Source organism: Denticeps clupeoides, chromosome 13 (genome assembly GCF_900700375.1).
Source record: "Denticeps clupeoides chromosome 13, fDenClu1.1, whole genome shotgun sequence".
Lineage (NCBI taxonomy): Eukaryota > Metazoa > Chordata > Actinopteri > Clupeiformes > Denticipitidae > Denticeps > Denticeps clupeoides.
The window spans coordinates 20,307,403-20,333,157 of record NC_041719.1 but is presented as its reverse complement, the minus strand read 5'-3'; the positions used below and the strand labels follow the sequence as shown (position 1 = coordinate 20,333,157).

Sequence of the window (25,755 nt, the reverse complement as noted above, 5' to 3'; positions counted from 1 at the left end):
TAATACTTTTGAGAGTAAAGGGAGCTTAGAGATTGGCCTAAAATTTTAAAATACAGTGGCGTCAAAACCAAGCTTTTTAATCAGTGGTGTAACCACAGCATGCTTAAAACTCACAGGTATAATTCCATTGGTTAAACTACCATTACTAATACTGAGCACATAAGGTACAAAAGTGGAAAAAAACTCCTTAAAAAGATGGGGTGGGTTACTAGGAGAACCTGAAATCTTCAAATAACTATGATAATGATATGATACTTACCAGGAAGGGGAGATACCATGATTAAGAAGGCGGTTCACCCAGGGCAAGGCTCAGCCATTGCACTCCGGCTGTGCAATGTTCCCCAAATGTGTGAATCTTCACTGCATAATTTCTGGTAGTGGGTGACTGCGTTCACGCTCTCCCCTGATTTGGTGGGGGCAGTGTTGGCCTAGTGGTTAGGGAAGCGGAAGGTTGCCGGTTCGAATCCTTATCCGCCAAGGTGCCACTGAGCAAAGCTCCGTCCCCACACACTGCTCCCCGGACGCATGTCATGGCTGCCCACTGCTCACCAAGGGTGATGGGTTAAAAGCAGAGGACACATTTCGGGGCAGTGTTGGCCTAGTGGATAAGGAAGAGGCTCCGTAATCAGAAAGTTGCCCGAAGCGGCAACGTGCCGCTAAGGTGCCACTGAGCAAAGCACAGTCCCCATACACTGCTCCCCGGGCTCCTGTCATGGCTGCCCACTGATCACTAAGAGTGATGGGTTAAATGCAGAAGACACATTTCGTTGTGTGCACCGTGTGCTGAGCTGTGTATCACAATGACAATCACTTGACAGTCTCAAACTGATCAAAGACAGCTATGTGATATAGATGGGGGGGTCATAGGAAGGAGGAAACATGAGAGCCCTAGGGCTTTACACCTTATTAATGAAGAAACTTTAGAAGCTCAATTGAATTACCCATGTAGACCGACTGATTTTATTGGAATTCCACGTGAAAGACCAATACAAAGTGTATTGTACACTTGAGAAGTGGAACGAAAATCATACATGATTCCAAAAAATTTTTACAAATAAAAAACTGAAAAGTGGGGTGTGCATAATTATTCAGCCCCCTCTTGTCTGAGTGTAGTCAGTTGCCCATAGAAATTGTCTGATGAGTGCTAATGACTAAATAGAGTGCACCTGTGTGTAATCTAATGTCAGTACAAATACAGCTGCTCTATGATGGCCTCAGAGGTTGTTTAAGCGAATATTGGGAGCAACAACACCATGAAGTCCAAAGAACACACCAGACAGGTCAGGGATAAAGTTATTGAGAAATTTAAAGCAGGCTTAGGCTACTCATTCAGAAATGGAAGGAGTATGGCACAACTGTAAACCTACCAAGACAAGGCCGTCCACCTGAACTCACAGGTTGAACAAGAACAGCGCTAACCAGAAATTCAGCCAAGAGGACCATGGTGACTCTAAACGAGCTGCAGAGATCTACAGCTCAGGTGAATCTGCCCATAGGACAACTAATAGTCGTGCACACCACAAAGTTAGCCTTTATGGAAGAGTGGCAAGAAGAAAGCCATTGTTAAAAGAAAACCAGAATGAGTCCCATTTGCAGTTTGCCACAAGCCATGTCGGGGACACAGCAAAACTGTGGAAGAAGGTGCTCTGGTCAGATGAGACCAAAATGGAACTTTTTGGGCAAAATGCAAAATGCTACGTGTGGCGGAAAACTAACACCGCACATCACTCCGAACACACCATCCCCAATGTCAAGTATGGTGGTGGCAGCATCATGCTCTGGGGGTGCTTCTCTTCAGCAGTGACAGGGAAGCTGGTCAGAGTTGATGGGAAGATGGATGGAGCCAAATACAGGGCAATCTTGGAAGAAAACCTCTTGGAGTCTGCAAAAGACTTGAGACTGGGGCGGAGGTTCACCTTCCAGCAGGACAATGACCCTAAACATAAAGATAGGCAACAATGGAATGGTTTAAAACAAAATATATCCATGTGTTAGAATGGCCCAGTCAAAGCCCAGATCTAAATCCAATCGAGAATCTGTGGCAGGATCTGAAAACTGCTGTACACAAACGCTGTCCATCTAATCTGAGGTTTCTCAGGACAGCACACATTAGCATCCGATCATATTTAGTAAACCCAGTAAATCATTGAAATCACTGATAAAGTCCTTGTTGTACTTTTGAAGACTATATATTACAGTGCAAACCACAGGCAGAGCAGTGCCCAGCTCAAACAGGTTCATCTCAAAGCTGGACTAGGATTCTGTCATCAGAATCAGAATCGTATTTATTGGCCAAGTAAGTGCACATACAAGGAATTTGATTCCGGTAGATGGTGTCTCTCAAGTACAATGTAGGAAAAAAACAACAACAACAATGTGCAAGGATGTGGTGTTATTGTACAAGTTGTGGATTTGTTTGTGATTTATAAATAACTATATCTACTTTTTATGAATAAATAGACAAATAAATAAATAAATAAATCTTATACACAAGTGAACATAAAGTGCATTGTGCAATGATGGAGGTGATTTACAGTATCAGCTGTTTAGGAGGGAGATGGAGAGGGGAAGAAACTGTTCTTGTGTCGGCTGGTCATGGATCTTTTGGTTTTGAAGATCCACTCAGAAACAACCTTTAATTAAAACAACCTGTTTTAATTAATTTTACTGTAAAATGATTGTTGGGTTTATTAGCAGGTTTCTTACACATTTTGCGAAATAATTTCCATCTTGAGAATATTGTTATTGCTCATGCTCTAATTCCAATAAACAAAGTAAAAAAGAATTTCCATGACATTTCAGTTACTCTAAGATTGTCATGATTGTCATGACCATATGTTCTCTGAACTTTCTGTGCAAATGTGAAAAAAATCACAAAAAGTAAACATTTTGTGCAAATGTGAAAAAAGCAAAAAGGCAAATTTAACAGGGTTGACTTATGACAAGCTTTACTTAAACAACAGTGTTTCTTTCACCAAGTCCAAGCAGCCCGAGCCCGAGCCCCCATCATGTTCCAGCATAGATCATCAGCTGTAATTTACATAACTTTTATTTTGCTGCGGAGGTGCTGGAATATGGAAGGAACGCATGTAGTACCACGTTCACTATGTAAAGCTGGCAAAGACACTATAGACTGCTCTAGTTTTAAATGTTGTTGTAAACATAGAAAAATGCTTCTCGCAGAGTCTTTTGAATTTCCCACAACTTTATGTTTATTTTGTATTCCAAAACCTTTCAAGGCCTGGAATTTTTTTTAATTCCATGACTTTTTCAAATGTTTTTTTAACATGACTGTAAACATAATGACCGTAGGATTATGTATTATATACTGGGTCATCTTGTTTACAAGCAGTTATGGTACATTGTACTACAGACTATTGTGTGACTGACTGCTGAATTTGGGCTTTACCTTGTCATGTCTTGTGGACTAACCCTGATTCTATTCAGCTGTATATGTATGTAATAGACAACATAGCCTACATTTACAGTTTATAAAATTAACTATACTGGTCTTTGAAAAAAATTGAGCAGGTATTTGTTGTAAGTAATGTAAGTAATCTACTATTCCCTAGAAAAACTAACTTGGACATTTACAGCATTTATCAGACGCCCTTATCCAGAGCAACTTACAATCAGTATTTACAGGGACAGTCTCCCTGGAGCAACTTAAGGTTAAGTGTCTTGCTCAGGGACACAATGGTAGTAAGTGGGATATGAACCCGGGTCTTCTGGTTCACAGGCGAGTGTCTTACCCACTAGGCTACCTAACAGCTGTTTGGACCAAACAGCTATTGGAATGATTTGTGGCACAAAGGAAATGAATGAAATCAGTCAGTAGTGGCAATATAAAAGAAGCTAGTGTTCTTTTGACAATTGGAAACAGGTGATACTGTGTAAGGCGGAAGGGTTAATCTTAGAGAATCCAGAATTGTGTTCACAATTGATATTCTGTTGGAACAAAGAGGGCAAAGTTCATATGGAAAAGGCCAATGAGAAAGGAATTGTAAGAAAGAAATGTACTGACCTTGTGAGCTCGTCAAGTCGTCAGTGATACCACTCTCGGAAACTGTGCATACAACCATGGCAACGACGACCAAACAGGCCCAGAGTCTTCGCATCGTTCCCATGGTTACTACTACAGCTAGCCTGAGTATAGTGCCAGGGCTTCCTTGCCAACATGACTCCAGCCCTTCGGACAGACTGTTCACTTCACCAGAGTGTGGCGCTGCTCTCGGCGGCCATCATTAACCACACACTTTCACACACTGTGTATGTAAGTCTTTCTGTGATGTCTGTGCCAAGGTACAGGGACTGGATTATGTTGAAACACGGGGTCCCTGTCACAGAGAATTAAGCAGAATTTAATGAACTTCCCAAGTATCTTAAACGCACCCCTAAAATTGAGTGCTAAACTTTGACATTTTAGAAAAGTTTAGAAAATTGTAACACAAATACCATCTGCGTCACAATAACTAGCACATTGTGCAGGCCACATTTCTCAATTCTCATAAATCCTCCTCTTTGCTGCCTGACATACAAGAGACAGGTGGTGAGAGGGACATGACCAAACTTGACTTTTCACTTAATGTTGGCTCAGCTGAGTTTATTTTGATGTTTAAAGCATTGGCCATACAGTTGAGTAATGACCCAACCAGAGCCAACCACAGGGGGTCACATCAGAGCATACCGAACCAGTCATTAGCACAAACCAGGGGTGAAACTCACAGACACATTGCATTACAGACAAAATGAACAAATGCCATTCTCTCATAATCCACACACACACACAGACTCTCTCACTATGGTGGTGAACAGAAGGAAACAGTATACACTACCAGTCAAAAGTTCTGGAGACTAGGATAGAGCCATAGAGCAAGAATACAATATCCAGTAAATAATTAGTATTTTTGTATCAGGAGAAAGTAAAGTATTTTTGATAAACTGTTGGGGCACTTCTGGCTGAAGTTGGTACTCTGCCTGGTTCACTGTTACTGTAGACATGGTTTGAGTTGGTGTTACTCTTCTTTTTTGTACAAATATATAGAGAAGTGTTTAAGATGGCAGGAATAGTGAGCAAAAATTACCTATTTGAACGTGAGCAAAAAGTTCAGAGCCATCCCTGAAATATGCTTATACATGTATTCTATATACAGATGCTTTTTAAGAATTAGAGAATCCTGGCTCTCGTTCTCTCTCATTCCCTCCCCCTCTCTACACAGAGTGGGCAGACAGGGAATCAGAGGAGCCATTCTGGCGTCAGACCAACTGCAGCCAAAGGTAATCTGAAACAGATGGAAAATGGCTTGGCAATGGTAGTGAGGAAATAGGTTGCCTCTTTTCCCCCCAATACGACCCCCCCCCCCCAACATATACATACACACACACACACACACACACACACACACACACAGAAAAATAGGAAAGAAAAGCAGAAAAAAAAGATCTCTCGGTATTGCCATTTTTTCATGTAAGAGCAAATGCTATGGTAAGTATTAGTGTGTGTGTGTGTGTGTGTGTGTGAGCTAGTGTGCCCACATGACCACTGTGTGAGTGAGAGTGTGTTTTCACATATTTGAGTATATATGTGTCTAAATATATTCATATTCATGTATTAATTAATGCACCTTTATTTGAGTATGTATGTATATGAGGTTGTGTAGGTAGGTGTGTGAGCTCCAAAATATGAAGTGTCCTCACCTTGACTGGTTTCAGAGTTAATTATCTTGTAGAAAGTAAGTAGAGACTGGAATCCAGGCGTTTCAGTCCCACACTGAAACTGAAAACCAGACAGAAAGCTTTTACAACATATAAAATTTAAAACATCACTTCCTTCACAGCTCACATAAGGCCATCTTTCTAAACAATTCATGGGTAAAAGTGAGGGGATAGTGGAGAGAGTGATCCATTTAGTCCCCAAATAAACATAAATAAAGTGGCATTACATTACAAAATTGTAATGCCAGTAGGTGGAGCCAAATATGCTTGAAGCTAGGTCTTGACCTTAATTACCTTAATTTCTACAACCTTTCCATCTATATGTGTATGCTTGTCTCTGAACATGTATGCAACTGTCTGCAAACTGGTTACTTTAAAAGTGCAGGGTTAGTCTTATGGGGAGATTTATGTGGGAGTCTTATGTGTTCAACAGCACTGAAAACTGAAACCATTACTGCAAATTATTTCCGTTTAGGCTTCTTCTGTCTTTAGCTGCTTCAGACAGCACCCCTGTTAACAACTTCAAAAATGATGTAAGAACATGAATTGACCATAACTTCCACCCCAAATAGCCCAGGACTGAGTGGGGGGTGTAATTAACAAAAGGGACAAAGCCTTGAATGCCCATTCAGTAGATACAAGTTCATGGAGCAATAGGCCACTGTCAGCAGGCAGCCATCCGCAAAGCTGAAGCAGACCTCAAGCCAGCATGCATGAAATTCCAGGTTCTACAAACCCCATTGCATTACAGACAACAGCCCACTTTTGCATTTCAGGCTACATGCAGAGAGCAGGAAGTGGGAACAGTAATTGAGGACAGGAGGCGGGACATGGGGAAAAGTGCTCCTGCACTCTGACTCGGGGGTATGGCCGCTAAGGTTACTCAGAAGCCCCCCGTTCTCTGCAAAAACCGTAGCCACGCTTTACTTAAAACCAAGTTTTCCATTACACGAGCATTGTGGGAGCCGTAGGGTGTTTGACCCATGATAAACTGCACACATCCGTCCTGTTTGTATCCGCACTGGACTTCATTCCATAAAATGACCCCTAGCTCCATCCTTGTAATCACTTAAGCAGCAGATCACCCACAGGCCACAGTGAACAGAACGAAAAAAAACTCCAACAGAACATTCATCTCACAGGATTCAGAGCCATCCAACTCCGTCACCTGTCAGTGATCAGTTCAATGATTTTCATCTGTACGAAATAAGTTAGTGGTGTCAAGTATACTCCTAGTACTCCAGTCTTGCAGTAGGTAAACTTACACACGAGCAGAATTCCTATTGGATTTTGAGGAAGAATGCGTTTTCCATGCATTTGTATATATGTGGTCTGCGCGAGGCAGTGAAATATTGGTTATGAAAGAAGCCCGAAAACGACCGTGCCCATAAAACCTTCGCTACTTCAACCACAGGTCAGAGAAAAGAGAGATTGACGGTCCCACCTTTACGTCTGGACTCCTCGGTCTCCGTCAAAACCCGGTCCGCCTGCCCACTGCCCGCTACGAACGACGTGGACGCGACAAGGACCACAGCGAGCCTCTGCGCGAGATGATGCCCGACCGCCCGCTCGCTTTCTGGCAGCGCGGCTCTCGGCGAACGGAGCAGGAAGTGCGGAGAGTCATTGCGGGAGCGGACCGCGAGGAGGAGCTGCGTTCGCGCTCCGTCTGGAGAATCTAGTGTACGCGGCAGCCCCAAAGCATAAAACAACAGTGACAAATAAAAAAAAATACTGTTAATGAGGAACTAAATTTAAAGATGAACATCGTCATCAAATATGCAATGTATCAGATTTGGTTAATTGGCGAATATCTGTCCCATCCAGTAGAGGGCAACATTTTACCAGACCGCTGGGGGTGCACAGCATGTCACCTTAATTTTGATCTCTGCTATTATGATGACGTCTTTACCTGGAACTCAATATTATTGAAAAAACAATTTTGACAATAACTGAATTGAATTTCATGCGTGTTTCTACACCTTTCGCTGTGCATCAGATCAAAAAAGGGCTCTTGATAAAGACAAGAAAAGTCACTGCTAGGGAGTTTAACTAAAGCTTAACAAAGCGTTTGCAAAATCTTCATTGCAGGTTAGAAAAGGTATAAAGTGACCACCACTGCCCCAATTACAACATATTAATTAAATTCAAATGTACTCCAATGAACGTCAAGTTTGAAGGATGTAATAAATTTGTAATAAAAGGCAATAAAATGTAATAAAAGGCATTTCCTGAAATTTGTTCTTGACTACAAATGAGCATAATACAGGTTAGGGTTTTGATGAGACTGCATCATGATAAAATACTGTTTATACATAATACTAAAGTAAAAGCACATATCTATTCATTATTAGAAAACATATAGTACCAACAAATACAACAAAACAGCCACAGGATTGAAACTGAGTATATTTAATGATTTGTTCATGTTATAAGCGAAGGGATGACAGTTACACCTCTTGCACAGTGAATGCTTTGTGGCTGTGTGAGCATGAGGAAGTAGGTTGGATGTTTCTGAGAAGTTGGCGATGTTCACCTGCAGACGCTACTGGTGAGATCAGTACCACTTCAGCCTGGAATGACTCTATAATAGGGGCCTGTAAGGGTCAAATATTTCCTTCCACGGCTCCTGCCCCAGACAGCGGTGAGTTCTTGCCATGGCTCAGTTTTTTAATTTTCCCCCATTTTTCTTCCTTTTCTTTCTTTCTTTCTTTCTTTCTTTCTTTCTTTCTTTTTTTGCTTTGTCTCACACTCAAAAATTTTCTGGAAGATGCAACAAAGTTCTGCCTGCAAATCTTTCACATCTTCTGTTGAAGTAAATTTAAATTCAAAAATTGGCAGGAGCTCTTATAAAGGATGTAAAACTCTCAGATTAAATGCAGAGTTGGCTGTGCAAAATAAAAAGTGCCAGATGTTGAGACCATAGCCTAGAAAATGGCTTTCTGTGACGTGCTTGTTTCTGTAAATTACTGGACTACATAAATAAAAGTGTGAGAACTTTGCTTAAGTATTATTGCGTTAAAGGAGCACAAAAACATATGCAGATAATTATTTTCTTTTTCTTGTCCAAATATGTTTTCCAGACAGTCAAGATGAGTCTCATTACATATTATTATCAAAATTTAATAATGTCTTCAATTAGTATAGTTTCTTATCTGTTCTTTTAGGTTTACAGAAACAGCCAAATTAGTTGCAAATGGGTTACGGCATTCAATTAAACACTACAAGAGCTAACATGCAGTAAATCAATTTAAACTAAATTATTTGATTAAATATCTATAATATAAGAAGATTGTTTTTTCACAAAAAAAACCTATATTAATTAATAATAATTTCCAAGAACCATTTAGGTAAAAACTAGTATTATTTGAATAATGGGAGGAGTAAAGAAAAATAACTGGTCAATTGTATTAGATAAAATGCTTATTATTCTATGCACATGATCCAGAATAAATCATAATATTTATTCATAATTATATTTATTTGCTGGATAACACCCTATCTACTCTAACACCCTAATCTATCTAGACAGTCAGACTGTTGTGTGATTCATTTTTCAATCATTTGGTCTAACTTATTATTTTGACTTGGCCAGTTATCATTTTATTTGAAGTGATCTTCTTTGTTGTGTAACCCTTGGGAGTAGATTATTCATCAGTGTTTTTGCTCACATCAAAAGTTATTATGATAACATGTTATAAATCACATAACAATTCCTTTGAGCTTAATCATTTTTTTAAATCCATTAGCCGACTGAAATCTGGATGGAATATTTGATTGATTTGAACAGGTGATGCTCAACCACATGGAAACAACACATGCAGGGAAACTGCAGCTCACATGTTTGTGTGTGCATATTTACTTTATGCTTCTATTTAATCATAGAATGAAAATGTAGTGTCCCATAATCAACAAAAAAAACTGGGCAAGTGTGACGTCTGTGACCGAACACAGGAAGGATGCTGCTCACTTTCGCTGAAAATAGGGTTAGATATTTTGTTGAAGTCAGTGTTGCTTTCTACAGGTGTGTGTGTGTGTGTGTGTATATATATAAAAACACACACACACACACACACACACACACATATATATATATATATATATATATATATATATATATAAACACACACACACACACATATACACACATATTATATATATAGCATTTATTTCTACCAGCTCTTCACCTCACAGACTGTGCATCTTCACCAACAATAAAGTCTTGAGTCTGAAAGAGGACCAATTATGATTGGTGCCATAGGCCTTGCTTACTAGCCTGTTGCTGATTTTATGGCTATACTATAAAATAGAATGGAACATATTAAGTTCTGCGCTAAATGTTGGAAATAGTAAAAAGATTAACATTATGTCATGTAATTCAGAAGAGGTCACTGAAGCTGAATATGACACCATATTTTAGCACCTTTGTCCCTAACCACCTTGGTGTGGTGGTTTTAGACCCTTGTGTGTGTGTGTGTGTGTGTGTATGTGTGTGATGCTTTAGCTTGCTGAGGGCTTCCCTCTGTTTTTATGTTCGTTGCAGTTGTGGGTGAAGTTAGACACAGGTGTGTCCAGGAAGCTGTGGTTAAATCAAGAACTTTTTGCAGAAGCCTAAGGCCACAGCAGAAGTGGTGACAGAGAACCTTAAGACAAACAGACATGACAACTGTACTGAAAATCTGTGGCCAGCAAAACATGAGGATCCCCAAACACACACACTGAAATTGTATGCTACGCTTAAAATGTTCTCAAAGATTTAAAATAAAATATTTTTTACAAAAAGCCATCATGATCAGAGATCGCTACGCTGGAAGGTTGATGTCATATTTGAATTGAAAACACAATCAAACAAAATTTTGGTAAATTTTGTCTTTTAACCACATCTGCTGATTCAGTGCTTTACAGCTGCCTAGGGATGATTGGAATCTGCCTAGTGATGATTGGTTTGTTATTCAGTTAAATGGGCAAAAATTAAAACCTGGCTAAGATAATACGTAGATCTCAGTAAAAAGTTATATTTAACCTCTTTATGATTTTCCATATGAGTTTGAATCAGGTGTTTTGCCTCCACAGTTAGTCATATACCTGCGTGGAAAGGAAAAATTGCCTTCTGAGACAGATGAGCACCTGCTGTGTAGGGTTGTGGATGGAGGAGTGTGGGCGTGTTTACTCTTCCTGTTGTGGTGTAGTGCCGTGACTGTCACACACTTTACAGATCTCGACTTCCAACTCCACACAAAGCTACATATAAACTGTATATGAATACTTTGTTCTTTATTATTCTTTTTAATCTTTGAGTTTATAAAAGCTAAAAATCTGTGATATGGCCAAAATCATCTTGAGGATTTTGATCATTACACGTGTGAGCAGGGGGTTCTGTGCAATGGTGTGATGGGTGGAAGTCTGATTTCCAGCTTTGTTTATCGCTGCTGCAGTCGTTTGTCGCTCTCTCTTTTTAGCAACTTCCCTCCTCCCTTTTGCAAAGATGATGCCTCTTCCTCTGTGTGTGTGTGTGTGCCAGTTATTTTTTCCCTCACCAGCCATTAAAAAGAATAATAGGCTAATCTTTGTTGTAATTTGGTTATTAAAGTGTCAGTTTTTCTTATTTAAATGTATGTATGTTTACCACAGGCTTTTGCTCAATTTCTGGAGTGACCTCCCAAATCCACCATGCACGATCCAGCAGCCGACCTGCCCTTTTTCTATGGAAGCATCAGCCGATCGGAGGCAGAGGAGCACCTGAAGCTGGCTGGAATGGGAGATGGCATTTTTCTGCTCCGCCAGTGCCTCCGCAGCTTGGGTGGCTACGTCCTGTCACTAGTCTGGAACCTGCAATTTTACCACTACCCTGTGGAGAAGCAGCTCAACGGCACTTACTGCGTGTCAGGGGGGAAACCGCACTGTGGCCCTGCCGAGTTATGTGAGTACTACAGCAAAGATGCTGATGGCCTTGTCTGTTCCCTGCGCAAGCCCTGCCTCCGCTCGCCCGAAACACCACTGAAAGCGGGGATCTTTGACAGTCTGAGGGAGAAGATGTTGCGAGAGTATGTACGCCAGACATGGCACCTAGAGGTAAGACAAACGAGGACATCTATATTGATTTGTGTGAAGATTATATATTGAAACAATCCCAGCAAAAAGATGGAGTGAAGGAGATGGAGAGAAGGAGTTTTTCAGATGATGCATCTTTTGCATGAGCTTGCGGTGTGTCCATGATCCGCTTGCATCTAGATGCATCTTTATTTCAGCTGCTCAGACAACTGAAATCAGGCAGGACCAACACACCATACCATGAGACATGGGTCACAGTGTTTTTGGCCACATCCAAATACAAATTGGCACAAAGTTACCCGACTGAACTGAGAAAAAAAGTTTATCATGATAGCCCATTGCAAAATTAGTTATAAATTAGTTTTATATCAACTGACAATCTGACAAAATGCCTTTTAAAGAATACAGTTTTTTAAATAATGGAATTTCACAACTTAGCTCAACTGAATTACAGTGAAATGTCTGAAATTAAACAGATCCATAAATGGCAAAACTCTGTACATTATAGGTGCTGAGTGTTCTGATGATACTGATTATGTTGTGCTGATGTAACCAAAGGGTGACCTAGCAGGTAATGAAACGGACCTGTAATCAGACGGTTGCCGGTCTGAGTCCCGAACCTCCAAGGCTCCACTGAAGTGTCTTTCATGGGTGCCCACTGATGGGTTAAAAGCAGGAGACACATTTTGTTATGTGCACCGTGTGCTGTGCTGTGTTTCACAATGACAGTCACATCACTTTCAGTTTTCCATCAAGTGTTTCTTCTCCCCAGTTATGCTGACAAGATTTAACCTTATCCGGCGCCAAAATGTTGAAATCTACTGAAAACAACAGTACAAGATGGAACTGTATGATTTCGACAGAAAGTTTTTTCTGGGGTTTAGAGCAAAGGAAAGATCACTGCTGTCTTAATGATTATTGTCAGATCAGAATCAGAATAATATTTATTGTGAATGAACACATACAAGGAATTGTATTCCAGTCGATGGTGTCTCTCAAGGACAACAGCAAAAAACAACAACAATATACAACACTGTACTGCATTGCTTGAGAGACACAAATGGCTGGAACCAAATTACTTGTCTGTGTGTGAGTGTACTTGGCCAATAAACATGATTCATATTCTTGTGGTTTGCCATTTTGATTTAGATATTGGTTAACATTTTAGTTTTTGGCTATTTATTAATGTTGATGGTTTGTGGTAAAATATATTTTTGTATAACATATTGATAGGTGGAGATTGTCTTGTGCAAAGTTCACTGTGAAATATTTTTTAAAATGTGTTTAATGGTAATGTTTGTGCATTTGATGAAGTATTTAGAGTGTTTTGATGAATGTTGATGTTGGGTGGGATGCTGTCGGCTTACAGGGAGAAGCTCTGGAGCAGGCAGTCATAAGCCAGGCACCTCAATTAGAGAAGCTGATCGCCACGACAGCTCATGAGAAGATGTCCTGGTTCCATGGTAAAATTCCTCGGCAAGAAGGCGAGAGGCGTCTGTATTCTGGAGTCCAGCCAGATGGCAAATTCTTGTGAGTGCTGAGTCTCAGGCTTTAAAAGAGAGCATACAAATTTTACAGACTCTTGTTTAATTTTGATAAAAATACTACTTGGAGCCATTTCCTGTTACACTGTTATCTCCAATCTACAGTCTTGTTAATATAACTGACACCCATAATAATGTTTGGAATTAAAGCAGTAGTTGTCAAAATGCATGACTGAGAGCCATTGGTGTCTTCATTTAGTGATACAGTGATTTATATGGAGGATTGCAGTGGGGCATTCATGGGGTAATGTGTAGACAGCCAAAGACATAATTTTGTGTGCAGTTTGTTAGCATTTTTAAACATTAGTCCATGGAATGAGATTTCAGAATGAAAGTAAAAATTAGGTATGTGGGTTAAACTAGATATAGAATATGTTTACATTTTGTTATATGAAAACAGATTTTCTTATTTCAATCAATTTAGTATTATTTTGTTAAATTGACTAAATTGATATCACGACTCTTGCACCTTTTTGTAGTACAGATGATCATCATGTGCAGCATGATCTGATATTAGTATGCATTATGTTGCATGTAGCTTTTGGGGCAGTGGTGGCCTAGCGGTTAAGGAATCAGAAGGTTGCCGGTTTGATTCCCGATCTGCCAAGGTGCCACTGAGGTGCCACTGAGCAAAGCACCGTCCCCACACACTGCTCCCCGGGCGCTTGTCATGGCTGCCCACTGATCACTCAGGGTGATGGGTTAAATGCAGAGGACAAATTTCACTGTGTGCATCGTGTGCTGTGCTGTTGTGTATCACATGTGACAATCACTTCACTTTAACTTTACATGTTTCACTTTAACTTTACATGTCCATACATAATCAGATGCTACAAGATTTTAAATGACTACCCAACATAGACACCCCTGTCAGTGTCACAGCTGGATTTTTTGTTTCCTCAGAGTAAGAGAAAGAAATGAATGTGGCACCTATGCTCTTTCCATCCTGTATGGAAAAATGGCCTACCACTACCAGATTCAGCACGACAAGTCCGGAAAGTACTCCATGCCAGAAGGAACCAAATTTGACACAGTCTGGCAGGTACACTTTTTATTTTGTTCACAGTAATCGCTTGATTCTCATCAAGCAAATTCACCACTGTCATAAACCTACAAACCATAAAAGTGCAGTTTGTGCCAAATTCTGCAAATTACTGCATTTAAGCCCAGCTCAGTGATGAAATCAGAGTAATGGCCACTTCTGCTTTTCATGCAGCTGGTTGAGTACCTGAAGATGAAGCCTGATGGGCTGGTGACCATCCTCAAAGAGCCATGTGTCAACCCGAATGCTCCCAGCGGTGCCTACTTTTTATTCTGTCTCTTGACAAGGCCCATTTCAGGATATGAAGTTTTTCAAACATGGCACATCTGTCTATCTACTTACTTTTTACTTCTGCCATTTGGTTAAGATCAGTTGCAAATTTGTTGCATGCATTTACAATGTTTGAGGTATGTTAATTGTCAAAATTCTCTTTTTATGAATTCAGCTCCACCAACTGTACCCTCTGGGGTAGGTATAGATATTCTTATCTTTGTTTATACTGGGCGTCTTATGATTGGTTTTATTTACTGTATCTGTGTAGTCATTTTTTGAAAATGTAACCTTGTTTTCTAAAGAGGAGGATCACATCAAATGGATACACGCCGCCCCCTGAAGGTGAGAATGGCATATAACTGAATATTTCACCAATATGTCTGAAAGTTGAATCATGGCAACTGGACTATCTTTCTTTCAAGAAATAAAGTCCAGTTGCCATGACTCAACTTTCAGACAAGTTCACCTGGATGACTGAGAATCTTCAAAGACATATTTCACCAATATTTTATCCTGTATATAAGATTGAGACTGATGTCTGTTACAAAGCTGCTTGAAATGAAGTTATTTTCTGGACCATCTCTTCTGAAGCACCACGCCTTGCCTCTTTGCCTGGCGAGCGTCGGATGATGCCCATGGATACCAGTGAGTTTACCAGCCCCTACGATGACCCGGAGGAGCTAAAAGAGAAGAAACTGTTCCTCAAGAGAGAGCAGCTGATGATTGATGAGGTGGAGCTTGGTTCTGGAAACTTTGGCTGTGTCAAGAAAGGTGTCTACAAGATGCGGAAGTAAGAATAAAAATAGACCAAACTCTGTAGTAACATGGAGAACTTTTACTGTCAGTCAGTTTTCTTTATCATCCATCCCCGTTCTGCATAGGAAGCACCTGGATGTGGCTATCAAGGTGCTGAAGAGTGAGAACGAGAAAGGTGTGAAGGACGAGATGATGCGTGAAGCAGGAATCATGCACCAGATGGACAACCCCTACATTGTGCGCATGATAGGCTTGTGCCAGGATGAGTCCCTGATGCTGGTGATGGAGATGGCCCCAGCTGGCCCTCTCAACAAGTTCCTTGCCAGCAGGAAGTAAGCAACTGTTTTCACTTTTTTTCATTTGAAATGGCTTGGTTAAATACATACTACATGCGCAGTACAGCCCCGAAATCAGTTTCATTAGAACAAATGATTTTTAATCATGAAGCATGTGGAGACACATAATATGCTACCATATTCTTACTACCATTGTGTCCCTGAGCAAACCCTTAGTGTCTCCAGGGGGACTGTCCCTGTAACTACTGATTGTAAGGCGCTCTGGATAAGGGTATCTGATAAATGCCATAAATGTAAATGTATGGCATAAAATATGCCTTAATGTTCTGCTTTTAGCTTTCTACAAGATTCAGTACCAGTATAAAGTCTGGACACAACTGCTCTATGGAGTCCTCTGAGAATATGACAGAGGGGTATTCTATGTAGTATGATGCATCAACAACTTTTGTCTGTGTACTTCAGGGATCAGGTGACCGCTGAGAATGTGGTGGAGCTGATGCACCAGGTGTCCCTTGGGATGCTGTACTTGGAGCAGAACAACTTTGTACACAGAGACCTTGCTGCTCGCAATGTGCTGCTGGTCAACCAGCATTATGCCAAAATCAGTGATTTTGGCTTGTCCAAGGCACTAGGCGCTGATGACAACTATTACAAGGTATATCAGACAAGCAGTACAGTGCCAGAGTTCCTCTCTCTCTCTTATGTCGCCGTTTCTTTGTAACAGACACTAAAGTTAATCTTGCCTTTTCTTTTTGTGTGCACAGGCACGTACAGCAGGCAAGTGGCCACTCAAATGGTATGCTCCCGAGTGCATTAATTTCCACAAATTCTCCAGCAAGAGTGATGTTTGGAGCTTCGGCATTACCATGTGGGAGGCCTTCTCTTATGGAGGGAAGCCATACAAGGTACCATCACAGAATTTTTACTGAAACATTGTTACTTATTAAATGTAATTAAGATGCTCAGGTAACATATGGCCTGTAGCAGGCCCAGTCCTAACAAATTTGGAACCCTAGGCAAGATTTTAGGAGGCATCCCTTTGCTTCCAGGGACTACACTTTTTTGTTGGGGTGGCCAAGCAAAGTATTTAATGTGGTGGGAGTGCAGGATTCTTTACTAGCACGAATATTCGGGGGGGTTGAGTGTGGCTAGAACGACACTGTGGCATTCTGGGGGGCTTTATAGGAAAGTTACATGTCATTAAAATTATTACTACCATCACTTATTATAGATGTTTTTATTGTCACTATGCAAATTCAGGAACAGGAAGATAATGTTTGGTACAAACCTGCAGATGCACATTTAAACTACAAGTTTTTCAACAAAGAAAAATAAAATATAAGTGAAAGTGATTAGTCAAAATTTAGAAATCCACAGTGAAATGTGGTTCCTGCATTAGACACATTCCCTGAGGGAGCAGTGGGCAGCCATGACAGGAGGCCAGGGTAGAGTGTGTGGGGATTGTATTTTGGGGGTGGTACCTCAGTACCAGCCTGGCACTTTGGGATTCAAACTGGCAATCTTCCGATTATTGTTTCCTTACCCACTAGTCCAACCACTGCCCCTAATAAGTACAAATAAAAATGAATTAAATATTGCACAACAGTTATTGCACTTCAAACAGTTTTTGCACTTAAACAGTTCTTACTCCCTTGACATGAAATTTTCACTTTGTGATATTACCTAATATGAGTTCCGCTAGCCTGTTTATGGTCCTGCAGTGGTTAAAAATGCTGATAGATGTAAAGAGTGCTTTGCCCATTCTGCTTCCCCGTTCAGAGAGAAATTTGTCCCCTTATGTTGTCACAAGTGGAATTTTTCTGATTCTGGAAAAACAGTGACACGACTTCCTGCCCACACGACATTAGTGATGTAAATGAAGTAATTTCTGCAAATGCCCCATCAACTTCTATAAGCCGCTCTCCTCCTCATCCCGCCTCTCTCCTCCTCATTAGCATTTAAAGTTACAGACACCGAAACCGCACAAGAAAATCTCATTGTGTGACTAGTTCAAAGTTGCTGTAATTCTACACCACCAAGGCTGAATTTTGGAAAGAGACTTCAGATACAGTATTAGAAGACAACTAAGACAAAAATAAGACATATATAAAAGCAAAAAAACATTATATCAAGAAACCTTTAAACATTTTAGGCTTTATACCATTAATACCAACTGCTGTCCCTGGACTGCAGTAAAGACTTTTCTGCATATTTCTGTAGAAAATGAAAGGGCCAGAGGTTAGCAGTTTTATTGAGAGTGGAGCTCGTATGGACTGTCCACCAGGCTGCCCTGATACCATGTACAACCTGATGAAGGACTGCTGGACATACAAGTATGTATTCTGTGTTTGCCTAGTTGTTATTTTGATGTATTACCTTCATATCTTCATACTGGGGTTACTCCTTTGCTGTTGGCTTGGACAGGCATGAAGAACGGCCAGGCTTTGTGAAGGTGGAAGAGCGTATGAGGAACTTTTATTACTCCATATCGAAGAAGACCCCAGCTGCACCAAAGCCAGAGATCACTACTGATCCTCTAAAGTAAAACATTGACAAGAGACACCATGTACCAACTGTCCTGTCTACACAAAGCCCTCATTGTCAACAACACTTTTAAACTGCATCCTAATAGCTTCTGCCAAGACATAACAAGCATGAGCTTTTAAATCCATAACCAGGCATAACTAGTTATCATTATATTATATATTTTACTCTGTGATGAGGTGTTTTGTCAGACATGTCAAACTTGTTATGGCCTAATTAACTGGTAATAATAAAATGTTAAAATGTCTTGTATGTTGTATGCGTATGTATTATTGAAATGCAATAGTGCATAAAAAAAAAACGTCAGTATTAATTGTAGTAAGAATCATCACCATGATCACAATAATAAAATATTAATGTTGCAGCCTGTATGGAGAAATGGTGCTCATGTTCATAAATGTGTGTAACCGTGTGACCAGGCAGAGTTTGTGAAGCACCGAACAGTGACATTAAAAAACAATGACGTTTCATCAAAGGAAGTGAGGCGTTTTCTGCTAGGGAGGGGCTTATCGTCAAGTTTCCAGGAAAAAATCAGCTCGTTTATAATATAAAGACAAAATCTTTCGCGTTTTGTGTGTTTTTCTTCTTTTCCGCCTTTTTATTTCGTTCTGGTCAAAGCGTCTCATGGCGCAGTAACAGGTCGAACTTTGGGCGAACAGCATCAAGGCGGAAAAAGAAAGTCTGCAGTCGGGTGAGCTATTTCCGTTCCGTTTTCCGTTATTTTCACGTTTCGTGGCCGTCGCAGAAGAACATCGGCCTCGACATCGTGTCCAGCGGAGTTAAATTAGAGTTGCCTTACCTTCGCTATCGCGGAAACGGCACGCGGAAAGTTCCTGTCACTTCACCATTTTCGTGACGACGGGCCCACACTATGAGGTTTACAGGCATGCGTGTTTTCAAATCGCTTCACCATTTGCCGACTCTGGCGCACGTTTTATGTTTCTGTGCCACTTTCTGTTGTGTAATAATGTGTATTTATCTGCACATGTATTTATTTATTCTTATGTATTTTTATATGAAAGAATATTTTCCATATTTCCATGTTCCATTCCATTTACATAAAAATATATTATCTTAGAAGAGACAGTGATTGGGTGAGAATGTCACTCTTTTTAAATGTCATCCTTCTTTATTAAATTGTTTGTAGTTGCAAGGTCAGAGACTGTTACCTGTCGCTTGCTGCTGTGTCAACAAGTTAAATTTATGGGATTAGTGCTATAATATGTTTGAATTCGATACAAAGGTTATGTATATTAGAATAATTTGGTGGAAAATAGACATTTCTGATTGCTTTTAATATTTGTAATATATAATTTAATTTATTAATATTCTATTCTAGTAGTTTCCAATATATCTTTCATGTGATAAGGCAGAAGTGCAAAACACCATAACCTTCTTGTATCAGAAGACTCTCCTTTATCATTTTGTGGAAGAAGTTGATATTGATCTGCTATGTTGACACATGCTATGAGCTTTTATGAGCTCTATACATGCTCCATACAAACCAACAATTTTTTACATTTTACTTTGAGCAGAACTGACAACCTCCATACAGTTTTTGTGGTGACTGGCCAGTTTTTGCTGGTTCTTCTTCATACAACTGTTGAACATTAGTGTTGTGTGTAGGTGTTTGGGGTTATATTTTGCTGTAACTGAAAACAATGCAAATGCAATTCAAGCTCAAACAAAATCAAGTGGATGAATCAAAAAAGGGCAGGCAACATAAAAACATGTGCAATTTTCTGGACTGGAAGTGTTCAGAAGAGATGTAAAAATAATGCAATGGTAATCGGTAAAATATCAATCCATTCAGTCTGCCCTGCATGGTCCAATATGCTGTGGTATTTTGGTTTAGCAATTAATTTTGAAATTGGTATAGAAATGTCCAGGAAGGGCTTTAACAATTTCTGGTGCTTGAGATTGTGTCTTCTTCTCTGGTCCCGGAACTCATACCCTCTCACACTGTTGTAATTGGAGCTGAGTGCATCTCACTAGTGATGGGAATTCCAGTTCTTATAACTCACTGAAAATATGTATTTCGGTTCCCAAGTGTCCCTTCAGAGTTTTTGGTGCTTAACTTAGTTTATTATCAAAAATAATGTAAAATGATCAGTGTTAGGAATAAATTCCTAACATACCAAACATACAACATATCAAATGTTTAGTAATTATATGGCTTATAACATGGTACAGAATAATAACTTTTAAGGTACAAAAACACCTCAATTTGATAAAAAAGGCAATATTTCTAATTATGTATGGTGAAACAAGCTTAGAGAATCACAAAACAAAATATAAATAATGTGTAAAAAAAAATTTTTTTGTCGGTCTTCAGCTGGCACTGCAAAACGTCACCAGCCATGACAATGTCACATGGTGGGATGGACAACAAGAACAACCAATTCGAAGCAACAAGGGGTGTTTGAAGCAGTTTAAAAATGTGTGCTGGTGCCCCAGGCTAGAAAGACATGAAAGGAAGTCAAATATTGACAATCTGTTTTCAGTCTGTCAACCATGTCTTTGGAATTTAGATCAAATGGACTATTGGTACACAGTGAGATGTTTTATCTTTACACACTGAATTTAGCAGCCTGAATAGCTCAGTTGAAAGAGCAGGAGACTCTTATTCTCAGGGTCCTGACTTTTGGGGCAGTGGTGGCATAGCGGGTAAGGAAGCAGACCTGGAATTGGTTGCCAGTTTAAATTCCCAGCCGCCAAGATGCCACTGAGGTAAAGAACCATCCCCATACACTTCTCCCTGGGTGCCTTTCATGGCTACCCACTGCTACCTATGGGTTATGGGTTAAATGAAGAGGACACATTTCGTTCAGTGTACTGTGCTTTCTGTGCTTCTCACAAGCCAACTATCCTCTAAAGATGTTGGAGTGTGCTGTATTTTAAATAGAGTCTAAACAACTGCCAACACATGAGAGGAAATTGTTTGCACCAAAATGAGGTCAGTTATTTCACAAAGAAAAAAGACCATCTGCAGAAACACAACTCTTTATTGCTGTTATTTTATTATAATTATTGCTAGATTGTGACATGGGATCCAAAGTTATTAAATGCACTAAACCAATCCAGAGTATCAGGGGGCAGTTATGGTCTAGCTGGTAAGGGAGCTGACCCTTAATCAGAAGGTTGCTGGTTCAAATCACAAACTCCCAAGGTGCCACTGAGCATCTTTAAACACTGCTCCTCGGTTGCCTTTCACAGCTGCCCACTGCTCAATAAGGTAATTTGTTAAATGCAGAGGACACATTTCACTGTGTGCACTGTGTGCTGTGCTGCTGGTAACTGACATGTGAACCAGCAGCATGGAGTCAGGTGTTCTGTCCAGAACTGGTTACAAAAGGTCTGTTTATCCTACAGCTGTTTTCACAGTAAACAATACTTGCTCTATAACCTTGTGCTGTGCATGCTATGCATTATAATGACATTGACTTTTGATTATTGGGTTCTGATCAGTCTTTAATAATGTGCCTGCAGGACACATAGGTATCCTTCATTGTTGAAGTGTGCATGTTACTTTTGATGAGTCACTGTGTGCTACAGATTTTGTTCCTGGTCATTGTGCCATTTTAGTTTCATTCATTAAAAAATAGAAGCTTTCATGATGTTACATGTTTGTGCCTCCTCACCCCGTGGCATGACATGATTGTTGAACAGGTTGCCCAAATTTATTTGAGGAGCGATATATTCTCCATTAAAAAACATTTAACTGCAGTCATTCTATTATGTAACAGACTCCGACTAAGCTCTGTGTTTTGGCTTTGTGTACAGTATGAGAGAGCTGATTGTGACATTATGTGCTTTTAAAATAATGTCTTGAGAATGCCACATGGGTTATAAACTATCTGACAACTTACCTGATCATTCACAATCAGACTCTCTCCATCTAGCGATGCTTCCTTGCATGAAACTGAGAACTGGGGTACATATTGTTAATCTATGTATACACACCCATTTATTTATGTTTGAACAAACTAACTGTGCAGTGGGATGTAGCAAAGACTTTCTCATGCAAAAAGTGCACAGTCCTTCTCCATACTGAAACATAATAGACCAGAATAGAGCAAACATATTTATATTTAACTAATTTATATAATGTATTGTCTTTATTTTCATCTCTTTGATTTAGTTCTCCTTGAAACTTGGACCACAATCAGTTGACAGTGATTTCAGAGCCACCTAAAAAAAGTTAAACCACAATTTAAACCCCTTCACCCATTGCAAAGATGTCCTTGGCACTTAAACAAGTCTTCAACAAGGATCGGACATTCCGGCCTAAACGCAAGTTTGAACCGGGGACACAGCGCTTTGAGCTGCACAAGAAGGCACAAGCATCTCTGAATGCAGGTTTGGACCTGAAGCAGGCTGTGCAGCTACCCCACAGTGAAGACCGCAATGACTGGGTGGCTGTGCACGTGGTGGACTTCTTCAATCGCATCAACCTCATCTATGGCACCATCAGCGAGTCATGTACTGACCAAACTTGCCCCATCATGTCTGGGGGACCCAAGTACGAGTATCGCTGGCAGGACGAGCACAAGTACAAAAAGCCAACGGCGCTGTCGGCACCCAAATACATGAGCCTGCTGATGGATTGGATAGAGTTACAGATCAATGATGAGCACATCTTCCCCACGAATGTTGGTAAGTATGTTTGAAGCTGAAGCTACCATTGCTCTTAGCTAAGCATACACTTTGCCCTCTGGCACTAAACTTGGCTGCCAACGAGAGCCTTTTTAGACTCTTTTCTGATAAATGTGCCACATAATATAATGAGATATAAGTAGGCTAGGCTGAAGGCTGCATGCAGGATTCTTCCAATTTGTACACTACCAGTCAAAGGTTTGAACGCACCTACTCACTTATGGGTCTTGTATTTTTTACATTACATAACAAAACTGAACTCACAGGACTATGATATAACACACGGGAGTCTATCCAAAGCAGGGATGTTTTGCTGTGACTGCAGCATTTCACACTCCTCACTTCTCGTCACCACCTTAAGTTAGACAATGGAGATGGTTTTCAACTGTTCCAAAGGTCTATGCTGAACACATTCTTATCATTCACGTTAATGAGCATCACTTTTAATTATGACATTAGTGAACAAAGGAGCCATGAACATAAAAAGAGGCAACTGAAAGAACAGATTTATCAATTAATCTCCTTCTACAAAAACATTAAATATGTTTCTTTCTTTGGATTCTTCAAAATGGCTGGAGTTTCCATAACAGCCAGAGTAGTTGAACACATCAGTTGAACACATCACATCAGCATGAGAAGTAGAAATTAATGCATGAGAAGTAGGAATGTGCTCATAATGTCTCAATTTCAGGTACGCCTTTTCCCAAGAACTTCATGCAAGTTGCAAAGAAGATCCTGTCACGTCTGTTCCGTGTGTTTGTCCATGTTTACATCCACCACTTTGACCGTGTGAGCCAGATGGGGGCTGAGGCTCATGTGAACACCTGTTACAAACATTTTTTTTACTTTGTCACTGAGTTCAACTTGATTGACCAAAAAGAACTGGAGCCACTGGTAAGTGTTAGCGTTCTTAAAATCATGATCTTTTCACAAAAGTGGGGCACCAGCAAAAAAGCCAACATATTTGAAATACTAGGTATTTTAATTCATATACATTACAAATATATTCTAAACGCTTGTGAGTGGTGTAAATTTATTACACCATCATGAGACACAGGTCATAATATTAAAGCCAAAGGTAAATACCCCTCACTCCTCTGAAGAGTTCAGGGTTTTAAAATTGGCCAGTTTTAATAGCACAAGAATTGTATAGCTATACACCAAGAAGGGGGCAGTGATGGCCTAGCGGTTAAGGAAATGGCCCCGTAATCAGAAGGTTGCCGGGTCGAATCCCGATCCGCCAAGGTGCCACTGAGCCACACACACTGCTCCCCGGGCGCCTGTCATGGCTGCCCACTGCTCACTAAGGGTGATGGGTTAAATGCAGAGGACACATTTCACTGTGTGCACCATGTGCTGTGCTGCTGTGTATCACAATGACAATCACTTCACTTTGTGGTGTATAGCTTGTATAGGCTTAGAGGACTGGGTTATACAGAATTTTAGGGAATATCGGGATAATGTTGTTAATATGGTGGGTAAATGTGAGCTTTAAAATTGCATATTTTTTCTATCATTACACCAATGATGAGAAACCAGACATTGGCTAGACCATTGTAACACATATGAACCAGCAGTAAACTATTTTCACAGTAAACAATACTTGCTCTAGAACATTTCTGTTTTAAATGTAAGTGGCAGTGATGGACAGTTGTACGATCAGATCAGCTGATCGTAAGGGCCTCATCACTCCAGAAATCACTCATAACTGCCATTGTTTTAACTGACTTGACCATACCTGATGGGGAATTTTGCTGTTAAGCAACATTGTGATTGAGTACAGTGTCATATTCCAACAGAAAGAGATGACAGGCCGCATGTGCCACTGAGGGACTTCCTGCACCGCCCACACCTTTCCATTCCAATGAACCAGTCATCTAACAGGAGACCTGAGGATGAAGTGAAAACAAATATAAATAATTCCAAAAGAGGTTTTTTTTTTTAGTTTTTTTAAAGACTGTACTGCATCTATTAAATAGTAAAATATGCAACACCAAACATTTCAATCATATATTTTTGTTTTAATAATGAAATATAATTGTTTCTGTAAGAATATATTTATGTATGTATTTGGTGCAGATTAAATGTACTCACATTCTTCAGTCAGTATCATTTAAGCCATTACTGTGCAAGATCTGAGGTTTCTTGTTTTCTTTCACTCCGTGACCATCAATGAGTCTCAGTCTACGCGGAAGAAGGTTGATGGTGGGATATACAATTGTCCATTAGATGGCGTAAGAGAAATGCTAACCCTGCTGGGATGATAAAATTTAGCACGTACTTTATAATCTGAATGCTGCTTTTTTACTAAATATCTTGCTTATGCATGTGATATATCTTTAATGTGGCCAGGGATTTGGATAAGAATTTATTTGGATTCTCAAGTTTGTCAATGGAACCAAAAGCCCTTTGTAACAGTATAGAACCTGGTTATTTCACAATAGCAAACAAAATGCTAAAAAGTTTAAAACGGAAGAGCTGCTTGGAATTTTGGAACCTGTAACAGGACACTAGTCATTTGATATGTTACAAATACTGCATAAGATACTGAAAGAGCAATCCAGATATTCTCGGGTCCCTCTCAGACCCAACAAAACCATAACAACCATCAGTTCTTTTTAAGGTATTCCTGTGTTCAAATAAGTATTTGAAGGTTTATCAATGTTCGGAGCACAAACAGTCCATGGGTTAGTGCTGGAGTAACCTTGGCCCGTTTCTCCTCCAGAATGCAACTTCACATGAGCCAAAGGACTGCAGCTTGAGTAAACACAGATCATATGAGCTGAGGACTTCCTTGTGCTGCTCCATGTTCTGTTATCTTTCATCGGTTGCACACAGCTGCCATTATTGTAAAAAAAAAAACAGGACAACCAGCTACTTT

General features: G+C 40.0%; 3 protein-coding genes, 1 long non-coding RNA gene and 1 pseudogene across 11 annotated transcripts in view; 3 read left to right on the top strand and 2 right to left on the bottom strand.

Annotated features, from left to right (window-relative positions):
- Window positions 1-7,310, bottom strand: part of adamts10 (ADAM metallopeptidase with thrombospondin type 1 motif, 10) — a 50,007-nt gene extending 42,697 nt beyond the window's left edge. For all 5 annotated transcript variants that reach the window (XM_028999772.1, XM_028999773.1, XM_028999771.1 and 2 more), the window contains exons 1-3: window positions 7,160-7,310; window positions 5,698-5,776; window positions 4,025-4,337 (exon numbers count right to left, since the gene is read on the bottom strand). Coding sequence is in view for 3 of the 5 variants with exons in the window: in XM_028999771.1 (XP_028855604.1) it covers window positions 4,025-4,127 (103 nt within the window). In the remaining 2 variants the exon portion in view is untranslated. The remainder of the gene's footprint in view (window positions 1-4,024; window positions 4,338-5,697; window positions 5,777-7,159) is intronic.
- Window positions 252-406, top strand: LOC114802756 (uncharacterized; annotated as a pseudogene).
- A 911-nt stretch (window positions 7,311-8,221) lies between the features above and the next one.
- On the top strand, window positions 8,222-18,578 carry zap70 (zeta chain of T cell receptor associated protein kinase 70). The gene is made up of 13 exons (XM_029000430.1): window positions 8,222-8,356; window positions 11,344-11,784; window positions 13,133-13,293; window positions 14,211-14,349; window positions 14,524-14,605; window positions 14,795-14,817; window positions 14,925-14,964; window positions 15,214-15,412; window positions 15,504-15,710; window positions 16,137-16,329; window positions 16,439-16,579; window positions 17,895-18,007; window positions 18,099-18,578. Exons 2-13 carry the CDS (start codon window positions 11,383-11,385, stop codon window positions 18,217-18,219), a joined length of 1,821 nt encoding a protein of 606 aa, XP_028856263.1. The 5' UTR covers window positions 8,222-8,356; window positions 11,344-11,382; the 3' UTR covers window positions 18,220-18,578.
- On the bottom strand, window positions 10,012-19,134 carry LOC114801922 (uncharacterized). Of its 4 annotated transcripts, none has more exons than XR_003751656.1 (5): window positions 19,018-19,123; window positions 18,051-18,210; window positions 13,131-13,312; window positions 12,349-12,421; window positions 10,012-11,972 (listed from the first exon to the last, which is right to left on the bottom strand). It is a non-coding gene; the product is annotated as an uncharacterized LOC114801922 (long non-coding RNA). The 4 variants fall into 4 exon arrangements; XR_003751657.1 differs by having other exon boundaries at window positions 10,012-11,778; XR_003751655.1 differs by having other exon boundaries at window positions 10,012-12,421.
- mob3a (MOB kinase activator 3A) lies at window positions 18,706-24,972 on the top strand. Its single transcript, XM_029000431.1, has 4 exons — window positions 18,706-18,909; window positions 22,360-22,874; window positions 23,566-23,768; window positions 24,674-24,972. Exons 2-4 carry the CDS (start codon window positions 22,457-22,459, stop codon window positions 24,701-24,703), a joined length of 651 nt encoding a protein of 216 aa, XP_028856264.1. The 5' UTR covers window positions 18,706-18,909; window positions 22,360-22,456; the 3' UTR covers window positions 24,704-24,972.
- The last annotated feature ends 783 nt before the right edge of the window (window positions 24,973-25,755 follow it).

Coding starts and splice junctions, on each gene's coding strand:
- zap70 (XM_029000430.1), top strand. CDS start 11,383: ATGCACGATCCAGCAGCCGACCTGCCCTTTTTCTATGGAAGCATCAGC. Junction 14,606..14,794: donor CAACCCGAATGCTCCCAGCG/GTGCCTACTTTT, acceptor TTATGAATTCAG/CTCCACCAACTGTACCCTCT. Junction 16,330..16,438: donor CTGATGACAACTATTACAAG/GTATATCAGACA, acceptor TTGTGTGCACAG/GCACGTACAGCAGGCAAGTG.
- mob3a (XM_029000431.1), top strand. CDS start 22,457: ATGTCCTTGGCACTTAAACAAGTCTTCAACAAGGATCGGACATTCCGG. Junction 22,875..23,565: donor CATCTTCCCCACGAATGTTG/GTAAGTATGTTT, acceptor TCTCAATTTCAG/GTACGCCTTTTCCCAAGAAC. Junction 23,769..24,673: donor AAAAAGAACTGGAGCCACTG/GTAAGTGTTAGC, acceptor ATATTCCAACAG/AAAGAGATGACAGGCCGCAT.